Below are 12,426 nucleotides of genomic sequence, written 5' to 3'. Positions count from 1 at the left end.
ATATTGTGTTGTTCAAAAAAAAATATTGTATGCGGCGTCTCGATGAAAGACATATATAACAATATATACAAAACTCTTGATTTTCTTAGAGTTTGTTAAGAAAAATAAAGTGAATTAGGACACATGATTCTTGCTTTGGAGAACAAAAGCACTTGGAACATGTAAGCTAAGCTAACTAACTACCTTGTGTAAACCCCAATCTGGCAAGGCTCCTCTCATTGTCTTTAAAGCTCCTCATGCTTTCCACCCTTTCTTAAATTTCATTTACATAATTTGTTTGTTACACATTTCAATATTTTTGTTTGTTATATAAACATCATCTTTTGGTTTGTTCCAATATTTTTTTTTTTCTTTTGGGCGATTCATTCTCTCTTTTCCACCTTGCAAGAAAATTGGAATCAATGAAAGGTACCAAATTTCCTTCTATAATATCCTTAATTTTGCATTTTCTCATGAAACCATCTAGACGCATTTTTGTCAATCTTCAAAATGTTATTTTCGGTTTTTATATAAAATTTTATTCTATTATAGTGCGGTATATATAGTCACAACATAAATACCAAACCCACTACCTATCTCTTTACCAAGCACAGTATATGTATTCATCCTTATATAGAGTACTGCTAAGTCTGCTATCATTACTGTCGTCGATAATTTTTGTTTATAAATAGTGGAATGAAAAAATACATTTGCTTACAATTATATTTATTTGAATGTGTTTTCGTATGTGTGGTATGTATTTAAAGTAGGCATGGACCTTCGGATAACCGTTGGCGTTCGGGTCGGATTTTTCGGATTTCGGTTCTTTTTGATAACACCTCGTAGGTCCCATTCTAGTAAATTTGCAAGTACAGATCGAGTTCAGATATAACACATCGGGTTCGGATCGGTTTTGTATCAAGTAACCATATATCATTCGGATTCGGGTTATATCGGATCGGTTCGGATATACCCGAAATAAAATTTAAAATATAAAATTTAAAAGCAAAACATAAGAAATATATATTTATTTATATATAATTAAGTATTTAAAGTAGTTATTTAAATTTTAAATACTTATTGTTAGATACCATATAAAAATAAATATGAAATTGAATATTTGAAGTATATATTCATGTTTCATATAATTACATTGTATATTAGTTTGGACATTCGGACCGGTTTCTTCGGATATCTTTTCAGATTTTTTGGTTTTTTCGGGTTTTCGGATTACCCGTTCGGGTTCGGTTAATAACACTTCGGGTTCGGATATGTTTTGTACTACCTTACGAGATCCATTCAGGTATTTTTTACATTTCGGACCGGATACAATCGGGTTTTTCGGTTCGGGTTCGGTTCAGATTTCGGATTATGGATTTTATGCCCAGCCCTAATTTAAAGAATACAAATTGTGGAAGAAACCTTGTGACTTTGTTCATCAATTAATAGAGACGAGAGATAGAAAAACTGTTGGTAGTGTGTGTTGTCGTTTTTGAAAATGGAATGTAATAAGTAGCGACGTGAAAATAACGGCAGTTTTTGTTGCAAACGCGTTTACTTAGTGGCCAAGACGCGTCGCTATCGTCTCTCGCACGCTCTTTTGGTTCTGTTTGTCACAGCTGTTTCTCTGTCACACATGAATTCTCTGTTCCTCTCTTTAACCTACGTGACTGACCTGTAGCCTCACCTAGTATCACGTTCTTATAACACTATAGAATAACATAAAACTATGTGTATATATTTTCTTATGGATTTACTAATTTCACATTCTACTATGTATTAGTATGTTTTTCAAACAAATTATATGCATAAACTGCATTGGCTGCTGTAAGTTAAGGATAAAAGTCTTACAACATTAGGCATCAAAATCTTTTGAAATTACCAATAAGCATTTCCCTAGGTTGGTCCACTAGTATCGTATGTTTTGGTTTAATTTTTTATTGCAGATATTTGTCTTTCTTCTTGTTTGAAAGTTACCAATAAGCATTCCTCATGATGGATCGCCTATTCGATATAGACAACTTTTCTTAATGTAATTGTACCTGATTTTTACCGTATTCAGCAAGTCATGCATTATCATCATCAGGAAAATCTACAACAAGTAAACCCCACTAGAAATAGCCACTGTATTTTCCAATATTTTTAGTTTATTTTAAACATTATAGATAATATATTCCACTATTAAACTGAGAAATCAGTCAGTGTTTACATATCTAACTTTTGTGAAAATAACATTTATGTTTTATAATAATGATCTTCTACATATCTAGAATGATTTAGAAGGCGCAGGTATAAACCAATTAGACAGTAATCTAACCCTGTTAAACCAAAAATTAATTAATTAGGTTGTAACTTGTAAGCCATATATCACATATATGGAGTATTCCATAAAACACAACACAGCAAATATTTCAGCATCTAGTGGTCATCGTTCTTGTTCAGGATAGTAATAAGGAACCACAATGCACCTACATAGGAAATTAGTGTTTTGGTATAGACCATTTCTTGTGTATAAATATTATCGCTCTGTGATTAACTGTATGCTCTTTCTCAAATTTTTCTATAAAAAACTCTCTTTCTCATGTTGAGTTTATAATTGTTTCAAACTATATATACAAAATCACGCTTAATACACTAGCCATTAACCATATTCTCAAATGTTCATTCATCGCCGGTATCTACGCCAGTAACACCACGTGATCCATTTCCAAATAGCTTTACATACAAGTTTCGAACTCGTAATACTTGTTATCAAAACATACAACGACAACGGGCCCTACGCTCTGGTCTTTGCATGTAAGACTGAAACCTCATTAAAGTCGTCGGTTCGGGTTCGATGGGTCCCACTTGCTCACGCAGTCTCTGCCTTTGACCAAAAGCAACATATCATTACAATTTTCTCTTGGTAAAAAAATATAGCCGCAACAAAAGCTGTTCCCTTCGTTAATTTCTAGTTGTCAAAGATACGTCAAAATCCAACGATTCACAATTCTTTTGAGAGCTCCCAAACATATCCTTTATTTTACTAAATTTTAATATTGAATATATTTATTCCTTTTTCTTTCTGGGAGTGGTGGAATTATAACTAGAACAATAGTATAACCTAACTAAACACAAAGCATTTCCGACTTCTGTGACTCCACCCCACATGGAATCTCCCAACCTATTCAATATAGATACATGGTAATATGGTATATTAAATATATAACGAAAGGGAAAGGACACTTAAACAATGCATACGTCCCCGATGTCTGTTTGAGAGTTTATAGCTTTTTATACTCTCTTTTTCTGGGTATTTGCAAAAAGATTGAGACTCCACATCGAGATGCCTTAATATTTTATTTACATCTTTATAGATTCTCTATCCTTTGAGCATCTAAACAAACCTCCATATACATACTCAACCATTTATCCACGTAGACGTATATTTATATATTCTCATGTACCAGTGCATCAATTTGAGTATATGCCAAAAAGAAAATAAAAATAAACATTTTCCTTCAAGACATATATATCCTCTCACCCGATTGTCTTGAATCCATCACCTTATTTTTTTAAATACGTGAAAAATTAAATTAATCTGCATACAATTTTCAATAGTGAAACACTATGCTACATTGTTCGTGCGTTATTTATTTATTTATGGTTGAAAATTTAGAGGGTAAAAACTATATAACTCATGGTAAATACTATTTAACTCTTTGCTCTCTCTCTCTGTATAAATATACTTGTCTTTCCTAGAGCAGAGAAGCAAAGAATCGTGTCCTCTTACACAATCACAGGCTTTATACATTTTTATCACAAGGATCATCTCTTTCCCTGGCTTCGAATTCAGCTCCCTCTTCTTCTTCTTTATTCACTTTCTTTCTCCTTTTCCTTTTATTAAAACATTGTTTCTTTCAAATCTGATCGGCTAGTTTTGTTTTAAGTAATGGTTTTCTTCATCTTTATGTAGCAAGAAGAACACATGTTTTAAAAAGCTTCGAATCTCTCTCCCTTTGCTTCATCAAACATCATTAATCACCTCGTGACTCAAGATTTCAAATTCCCCTAAACATTGTTTTAAAATCTCTTTCTATTTATTCTCTAAACACTGTCTTTTATTCTGTTTTTGTTTCTTCTCAACATTGAAACAAAACTTATCTATTTTCTCTTAAAGACTGAAACTTTATCTGAAAATGGCTTCATTATCATCACCATCTTCATACACAGAGTTAAAAGATGCTTGGCATCCATCAACAACGACAGTGGACACAACATCATCAAGCTACTGGTTTAACTGGAGGGTTACGATCTGCTGCGTATGGATGGCTCTAGCGATGGTGATCACCGCTTTTCTCATATTCAAATACGAAGGCTTTCGCCGGAAACGAACCGGAAACAGCGCAGACGGAGGGGAGAAAGAGTGGTCGGGGAATGTATATGAAGACGAGACTTGGAGGCCTTGTCTCCGCAATATTCACCCGGCTTGGCTTCTTGCTTTTAGAGCTGTTGCCTTCTTCGTTCTTCTCATTATGCTGATCATTATTGGCCTTGTTGATGGACCTACCATCTTCTTCTACTATACACAGTAAGTAAGCTATCTCTCTTTGTGGTAGTAGATAAGAAAACTAATATCTCTTTTTTTGTTTTTGTGTGGTCTTCTAATGTTTTTTTTGTTTTTTGTTTTGATTTGCAGGTGGACTTTTGCTTTGATCACTCTCTATTTTGGAGTAATGTTACTGTCTCATAACATGTTTACTTTGTTTAGTAACTTGTTGGTGACATTAGTCAAGTTTCTTACATTAGTCTTTTATTCTTTTAACAGCTAGGTTCGCTTCTTTCGCTGCATGGATGCTACAAATACAACAAAAGAGCTGCTGGCGATAGAGTAGATAGCGTTGAAGCCATAGACTCGGAGAGAGCAAGATCCAAAGGCTCTGATCATACTCTTCAACAGACTCAATACTCTAGTAATCCAGCTAATTTTTGGGGATATGTTTTCCAGATAATCTTTCAGGTAAATAACATCAAAATCCATGCACAAGAGATTATGGGATTTTTTAAAATGATTTCTTGATTGGAATTTGTGTGAAACAGATGAATGCAGGTGCAGTTTTGCTTACTGACTGTGTGTTCTGGTTCATCCTTGTTCCTTTCCTTGAGATTCATGATTATAGCCTTAATGTTGTAAGTAATCTAATGAGTCATTTTTAATTCATTATACAAATACATTTGATGATCAATTCAAAATATAAAAGTTTATATGTTCAATATTGCAGTTGGTGATCAACATGCATTCTCTTAACGCCATTTTCTTGCTTGGTGATGCTGCTTTGAATTCTTTGGTAAATCTCAGATTCCTGCAGTAGTTGCTATATACTCTTATTTATATATATTCTTATTTGATTCTTGATTTTTCATTATTACAGAGCTTCCCATGCTTCAGAATTGCTTACTTCTTCTCATGGACTATAGCTTATGTTTTATTCCAATGGACTCTCCACTCGTTAGTCCATATATGGTAACATTTCGTACAAATTACACTGTTTTTTTTAACTGTAATCTTTTAACAGTAATAATCACTCCTTACTGTTTATCAATAGGTGGCCTTACCCCTTCCTGGACTTATCATCACACTATGCTCCACTATGGTAACTTAAAAGCTTTGCTATAGTTTTTCAATTTTCTCCAATATTTCGTTGGGGCTAATTACATTCAAATGACGCGGCAACTTTTTTCAGGTATTTCTCAGTTGCAGTGATGCATTTGCCATGCTACGGAGCTTTTGCTTTATTGGTGAAGCTAAAACATCGGCTTCTTCAGAGATGGTTCCCTGAGTCTTACCAGAGTCCTCGGTAGTAGCTTGCCAAGAAAGCAACCACGTTTGATTGGAAGATTAATTTAAGTAGACAGAGGGGTTTTTTGTTTGAAAGATACATTAAGGAAACCAGAAAAAAGTGTGAAGCAACAAACTCATGCTTAATTATAAATATGATTAATTCTTTGCTCATATCAAAATAAGAGGTGAATAGTATTATATCTCTATGGACGTAGGTGCAATATGCATTTCTGTATAAGCTTGTTTGAAGAATGTGACAATTTAGAGAAATAGAAGAATGGCAAACGAGCGAAATGCAGTATTTATTCATCTATTTTTGAGGAGAAGAAAATGAATAAAAGACAAATGAACAAAAACAGATATGTATTTTTTTTACTTTCTCATGATCTTAATTCTGTATAATGAATGTTGACTGCGAAGTCACTGTTGCATACTGTTGTCAGAGAATTGGAAGGTCGAATTGGCGAACAAACGCTCTTGTGCGCTACATGTATCAGCTTGGATCCATCGCATTTAGCCCAATGATTAAAGAGAATTGGGCTGAACCACATACTACAACTAAACCGTTACTATTATGACAGTCAATAAATTTTAAAAAACATTGTATTGTTGTAAAATAAGGATCTGATGTTGTTCTTTTTCTTTATATATAAATATATGTTGATCGATGGAGAGAGACGGATATGAGATGTTGACTTTTATAAGAAATATATGTATTATGAAAGAGAGAGTCAAAACACTTATCACTAGTAATTTCATTCATCACGTACAAGGTCTTTATATAGGAGATAAAAGTAGGTGTGATAACACCGACTCAGACAAGAAGACAAAACATAATATGATAAGCATTATCTCTTTCTGAACTTATCACTTTCCTAATAAATAATTAATATTTAACACTCTCTCTTAATTATCTATTTTGTATTACGTAATACTTCGTTAGAAAACTACTTATGGAAAAATTCATTGGGACAAAAACCATGACAACGAAAAAAGAGTACACTGCCGTAATCTTCCCCTGAGAATAGGAGAATAGTGGACCTAGCTTTCTCGTCACATGTCAAGCAAATGCCGCATTCCGATACCATAGACGTGTTTTCGGAATGTTGTAGTCGGAAGAGCTTTTGTGAACAAGTCAGCTGGATTGTCGCATGACCATACATACTCAATGTCCACTTCTTTATTTTTGTCGAGTTATCGTATGTACGAGAAAAATCTTGGAGGGATATGCTTTGTTCGGCCACTCTTAATATAGCCTTCTTTGAGTTGAGCGACACACGCCGAATTTTCTTCAAATATTTTCGTCAGTTCTTTCTCGTTAACTATTCTGCTTTATTTTTGTATGTGTTGACTCATTGACCTAAGCCACACACATTCTCGACATGCTTCGTGAAGCGCAATAGTTTCTGCATGATTCGAAGATGTCGCAACCAGAGTTTATTTCTAGGACCGCCAAAAGATTGCGGTTCCACCAATCATAAAAACATAGCCGGTTTGCGATCGAGCTTTATGAGGATCTGATAAGTATCATGCATCTGCAAAACCAACCATACTAAACTCGGGTTTTCTATAATACATTAACCCTAAATCAACTATACCTTGGAGGTAACAGAATACATGTTTTATTCCGTCCCAGTGCCTGCGAGTAGGAGCAGAACTATATCTTGCCAGGAGATTAGTAGCAAAGGCAATATCAGACCTGGTACAATTTGCAAGATATAACAGCCCACCAATAGCACTCATATAAGGTACTTCAGGACCTAATATCTTCTCGCTATCTTCACAGAGCCTAAAAGGATCTCTCTCAACATCGAGAGTTCTACCAACCATTGGAGTACTCAAAGGAGTCACTTTATCCATATAAAAGCGTTTTAATAACTTTTTTTGTATAGTTTGATTGATGCATAAATATTCCTTCTCGGAGATGCTCTATCTGGAGCCCAAGACAAAACTTTGTCTTGCCGATTTCATTTCGAACTCCTCTTTCATATGAGTTCGAGCATCATCAAACTCCTTTTGACTTCCAATTATGTTCAGGTCATCTACATATACATCAATGATAACAAAGCCAGATGACGATTTCTTTATAAAAACGCATGGACATATCGCATTATTCACATATCCTTTACTCAAAAGATATTCACTTAAGCGATTGTACCACAGGCGTCCGGATTGCTTTAATCCGTATAATGACTATAACTTGACCGAACAAATCTCCCTGGATTTCTCTTTCAATGCTTCAGGCATTTTCAATCTCTCAGGGAGTTTCATATATATATCGTTATCCAACGAATCATACAAATATGCAGTGACAACGTCCATGAGATGCATTTCAAGATTTTTAGACGCCGTTAGGCTCATCAAAAATCTAAACGTAATTGCATCTATTACCGGCGAATACCTGTCCTCATAATCAATTCCCGGTCTCTGAGAAAAACTTTGGGCAACTAATCGGGCTTTATATCGTGTTACTTCATTTTTTTCATTTACTTTTCTCACGAATACCCACTTATACCCAACATGATTTATATTCTCAGGCGTTATGACTATATGTCCAAAGACATTTCTTTTATTTAGGGAGAGTAATTCAATTTGAATGGCCTTCTTCCACTCCTTCCAATCATGTCTTTTCTGACATTCCAAAATGGACCTTGGATCGGGATCATCATTTTAATGATCGATCTCTTTGGACACAAAAAAGGAGAACATTCCATCAACATCTTTTATCTTATTTCTGATCCATAACTTTTCATCTCGGGCGTAGTTGATGGAAATCTCATACTTTTCTGTTCCCTTCTCATCATCTGGATCATCTTTATTTATGTCTTCTTTCAGACATTTTTCAGTATCAGGTTCTTCTGGAACCTTTCCTTTTATGTCTTCTTTCAGACATCTTTCAGTATCAGGTTCTTCTCGAACCTTACTATTTTGCTCATCCAATTTCTTTTTCTTTCGGGGATTTTTATCTTTAGAACCCGCTGGCCTCCCCCTCTTTAACAGAACCCTAGGTTCATTTAATTTGTTTCCATTAGTTTGTTCTTTAGGAACATCAACTCTTGATGGAACATTTTCAGCGGGTATACATGACTTCGTGACCCTTTTTGTATCTGCGTATGCATCAGGTAACTGGTTTGCCAAATTATGCAAATGCACAATTTTCTAAACTTCCAGCTCTCTTTGATTCGTAGGGGGATCAAGATGTAACAATGACGGTGTACACCATGAAATTTCTTTAGGAATTTTACCAATTTCTCCCCCTAACGCTGGAAATTCATCTTCATTAAAATGGCAATCGGCAAACCGTGCCGTAAACATATCACCAGTTACCGGTTCCAGATATCTTATTATACTTGGTGACGTATAACCCACATATAATTCCAATCTCTTTTGTGGGCCCATTTTTGTTCTCTGTGGCGGAGCTATCGGAACATAGACCGCAGACCCAAAGACACAGAGATGGGATACATCTGGCTCTTGCCCAGATGCCAATTGTAATGGGGAGTACTTATGATATGCACTCGGTCTTAACTGAATCAGTGTAGCAGCATGCAATATAGCATGACCCCATACAGAAATTGGGAGCTTTGTTCTCAAGACTAACGGTCTTGCAATCAACTGCAACCGTTTTATCGGTGACTCGGCCATGCCATTTTGTGTATGCACATGGGGAACTGGATGTTCCACATCTATCCCCATTGACATACAATAATCATTCAAGGCTTGCGATGTAAATTCACCATCATTATCAAGCCTTAGTTTCTTAATGGCATACTCTGAGAACTGCGTTCTCAGCTTTATTATCTGGGCAATGAACTTTGCGAAAGCCGTATTTCGTGTCGTCAAAAGAGACACACTTGACCATCTACTAGATGCGTCAATCAATACCATAAAATACTTAAACGGCCCGCACGGTGGGTGGATCGGCCCACATATATCACCATGTATTCTTTCTAAAAACATTGGTGATCCATTGCCTACTTTGGCTGGTGATGGCCGAGTTATAAATTTTCCTTGAGAACATGCGTTACATGTATACTCGCTCGTTTGCAAAAAATTTCTGTTTTTCAACGGATGGCCATTCGAATTGTGCACTATCTTTCTCATTATGACTTAACCAGGATGTCCTAACCTCTCATGCCAAATTTTAAATGTATCAGTAAACTTCATGTTTCCCACGACATAAGACTCAGTCATGGTTATTTTCGTACAATATAGTCCAGAGGATAACATTCTTAACTCTTCCAATATATGTTTCCTCTCGGACTTAATGCAAAGAAATTCAATGCCATCTTTACTCATAGTCTCAATATGATATCCATTTCTTCGGATATCTTTAAAACTTAACAAGTTTTCTATGAGACTTGGGGGAATACAATGCATCACTTATTTCAAATATTGTCCCCCTGGCATTGAAAATTTCGCTCTTCCAGAGCCCATAATAATATTTTCATTACCAGATATTGTACTTACGCTTCCAGCGTAATCTCATATTTTGAGACTGGAAAATTATTTCTTATCTTTAATTATTTTGTGCGTTGATGCACTATCTGCCAAACACATATCTCCATCCATAGTCTCAAAGTTTGACATTTTTCTGAATATAAAACATATATTATTAAACATGTATTATTAAACAAGAAACATAACATGTATCTTACAACAAAAGATATAGATAATATAATACAGTCTGCTTATATCACATCGATTTCTATATCACTCATCAATACTCTCTGGCTTAACCAGAAAGTCTGACACGTCGAGATGAGTATCATCGTTTAAACCATGAAAGGATGGTCCGGGTTCATCAGAGATGAAGTTTGTTTCACATCTTCCTTTCTCTTTTCCCTTTTGGGATTCTCTATACAGATCGGCTAAATGTTTTGGCGTACGACAGTTACGTATCCAATGTCCTTTCATGCCGCATCTGTAGCAAACCTTTTCCGTTTGCCTTTTATCATCCCGGTCTTTTTCATTCCTTTCATTCTCGTGGAAGTTCTTATTATTTCTTTCATCATAGAGACAAAATCTTCTTCCTCGTCCTCTTCCACGACCATGATAACGGTTTCCACCACATCCATGACCTCGTCCTCTCCAATTATCATAGCTGGATGATGTAACATTCGCTTCAGGGAATGGAGCAGATCCAGTGGGACGAGCTTGATGGTTTAAATTCACGAGTTGGTTATTCTGCTCTGCTACAAGGACGACTTGCATCAACTCCGAGTGACGGGTATATCCATTCGCCCAGTACTATTGCTGCAGGACTACATTTTCAGGATAGAACGTGGAGAGAGTTTTCTCGATCATATCATAATCACTTATTTTCTCTCCACATAACATCACCCTAGATGTAATTCCGAACATCGCAGAATTAAACTCACTAACACTTTTGTAGTCCTAGAACCAGAGATGGATCCACTCTTGTTTAGCTTTCGGTAAGATCACATACTTCTGGTGATCGAACCTCTCTTTTAAAGATTTCCAGAGGTCACAAGGTTCCTCTTTCGTAATATATTCATCTTTTAAACCATCATGTATGTGGTGTCGTAAAAATATCATGGCTTTTGCCTTTTTCTCATCCGACACCGTTTTTGAACCCGCTGCCCAGGTCATATAATTATTTCCCGTAATATCCAGGGTATTTATTTCGAGCTTTGTCAAATTCGACATGATAACTGTAGTCATAGAATAATAATATAAATATAGTAAAGACGAGAATTTAAATGCATAATTTAAATGCATAATTTAAATGCAGAAATTAAAGGCATCAAATAAAAGGATAAACTTAAATTGCATAAATTTAAATAGCATAAATAAAATTGGGGGGCTTAGCCTTCCACATGATCCGATGAGTCATAGACTACCATATTGATCATTTTTTCAAAGTCTGAGGAGACATGGTCTACCGTTTTGACTTTTACTTATTTCAAGGTCCGAGGAGACTTAGTCTAGCATTTTTGACATTTTTGTTTATTCACAGAGGCAAAGCTTACCACGTGTTTCTCTGATCGTGAAGACATAGCTTACCATAACGATCAGTCGGGAAAGGCAACACCTATCATCCCGAAAAATAAACGGAAAAGGTCTAGCCTCACACTCCGGAACAATAATAAAATTTAAATAAATTAAATATATTAAAAAACATAAATTTAAACATTAGCTCAGCTGTTTTAAGAGCTTTTGGATTGATAAAATTTAGTTGGTCAGAGCTTCGTACTGATAACGTGTTGTAAAATAAGGATCTGATGCTGTTCTTTTTCTTTATATATAGATATATGTTGATCTATGGAGAGAGAGAGGCATATGAGATGTTGACTTTTATAAGAAATATATGTATTACGAAAGAGAGAGTCAGAAGACTTGTCACTAATAATTCCATTCATCACGTACAAGGTCTTTATATAGGAGATAAAAGTCGGTGTGATTAGACCGACTTAGACAAGAAGACAAAACATAATATGATAAGCATTATCTCTTTCTGAACTTATCACTTTGAGCGTTTCCAATGTACACCTCTATAATTTTCTCTAAAATAGAAATCTCCTTTATAGAGGTGAAAATGCTCCAATGTATGCCTTTATAATAGAGTTCCTCTATTTTAGAGGAAAATATAGAGGAAAGTTACT

General features: G+C 35.2%; 2 protein-coding genes across 3 annotated transcripts; one reads left to right on the top strand and one right to left on the bottom strand.

Moving 5' to 3' along the window:
- Window positions 1-268: 268 nt before the first annotated feature.
- LOC111205217 lies at window positions 269-5,971 on the top strand. 2 transcript variants are annotated; one of them, XM_022700721.2, is made up of 9 exons: window positions 269-408; window positions 4,192-4,549; window positions 4,658-4,691; window positions 4,787-4,978; window positions 5,059-5,148; window positions 5,241-5,306; window positions 5,391-5,482; window positions 5,565-5,612; window positions 5,703-5,971. In XM_022700721.2, exons 1-9 carry the CDS (start codon window positions 402-404, stop codon window positions 5,818-5,820), a joined length of 1,005 nt encoding a protein of 334 aa, XP_022556442.1. In that variant the 5' UTR covers window positions 269-401; the 3' UTR covers window positions 5,821-5,971. The 2 variants fall into 2 exon arrangements, with proteins under 2 accessions (XP_022556442.1, XP_022556441.1); XM_022700720.2 differs by lacking the exon at window positions 269-408 and having other exon boundaries at window positions 3,688-4,549.
- Window positions 5,972-10,513: 4,542 nt separating this feature from the next.
- Window positions 10,514-11,014, bottom strand: LOC106378884. The gene has a single exon (XM_013818938.1). It carries the CDS (start codon window positions 11,012-11,014, stop codon window positions 10,514-10,516), a length of 501 nt encoding a protein of 166 aa, XP_013674392.1.
- Window positions 11,015-12,426: the final 1,412 nt, after the last annotated feature.

Source organism: Brassica napus, chromosome C3, assembly GCF_020379485.1.
Source record: "Brassica napus cultivar Da-Ae chromosome C3, Da-Ae, whole genome shotgun sequence".
Taxonomy (NCBI): domain Eukaryota; kingdom Viridiplantae; phylum Streptophyta; class Magnoliopsida; order Brassicales; family Brassicaceae; genus Brassica; species Brassica napus.
The sequence above is the reverse complement of the archived record's forward strand: the minus strand, read 5'-3'. Positions and strand labels throughout refer to the sequence as shown.

Coding starts and splice junctions, on each gene's coding strand:
- LOC106378884 (XM_013818938.1), bottom strand. CDS start 11,014: ATGCAAGTCGTCCTTGTAGCAGAGCAGAATAACCAACTCGTGAATTTA.
- LOC111205217 (XM_022700720.2), top strand. CDS start 4,158: ATGGCTTCATTATCATCACCATCTTCATACACAGAGTTAAAAGATGCT. Junction 5,149..5,240: donor ATGATTATAGCCTTAATGTT/GTAAGTAATCTA, acceptor TCAATATTGCAG/TTGGTGATCAACATGCATTC. Junction 5,307..5,390: donor ATGCTGCTTTGAATTCTTTG/GTAAATCTCAGA, acceptor TCATTATTACAG/AGCTTCCCATGCTTCAGAAT.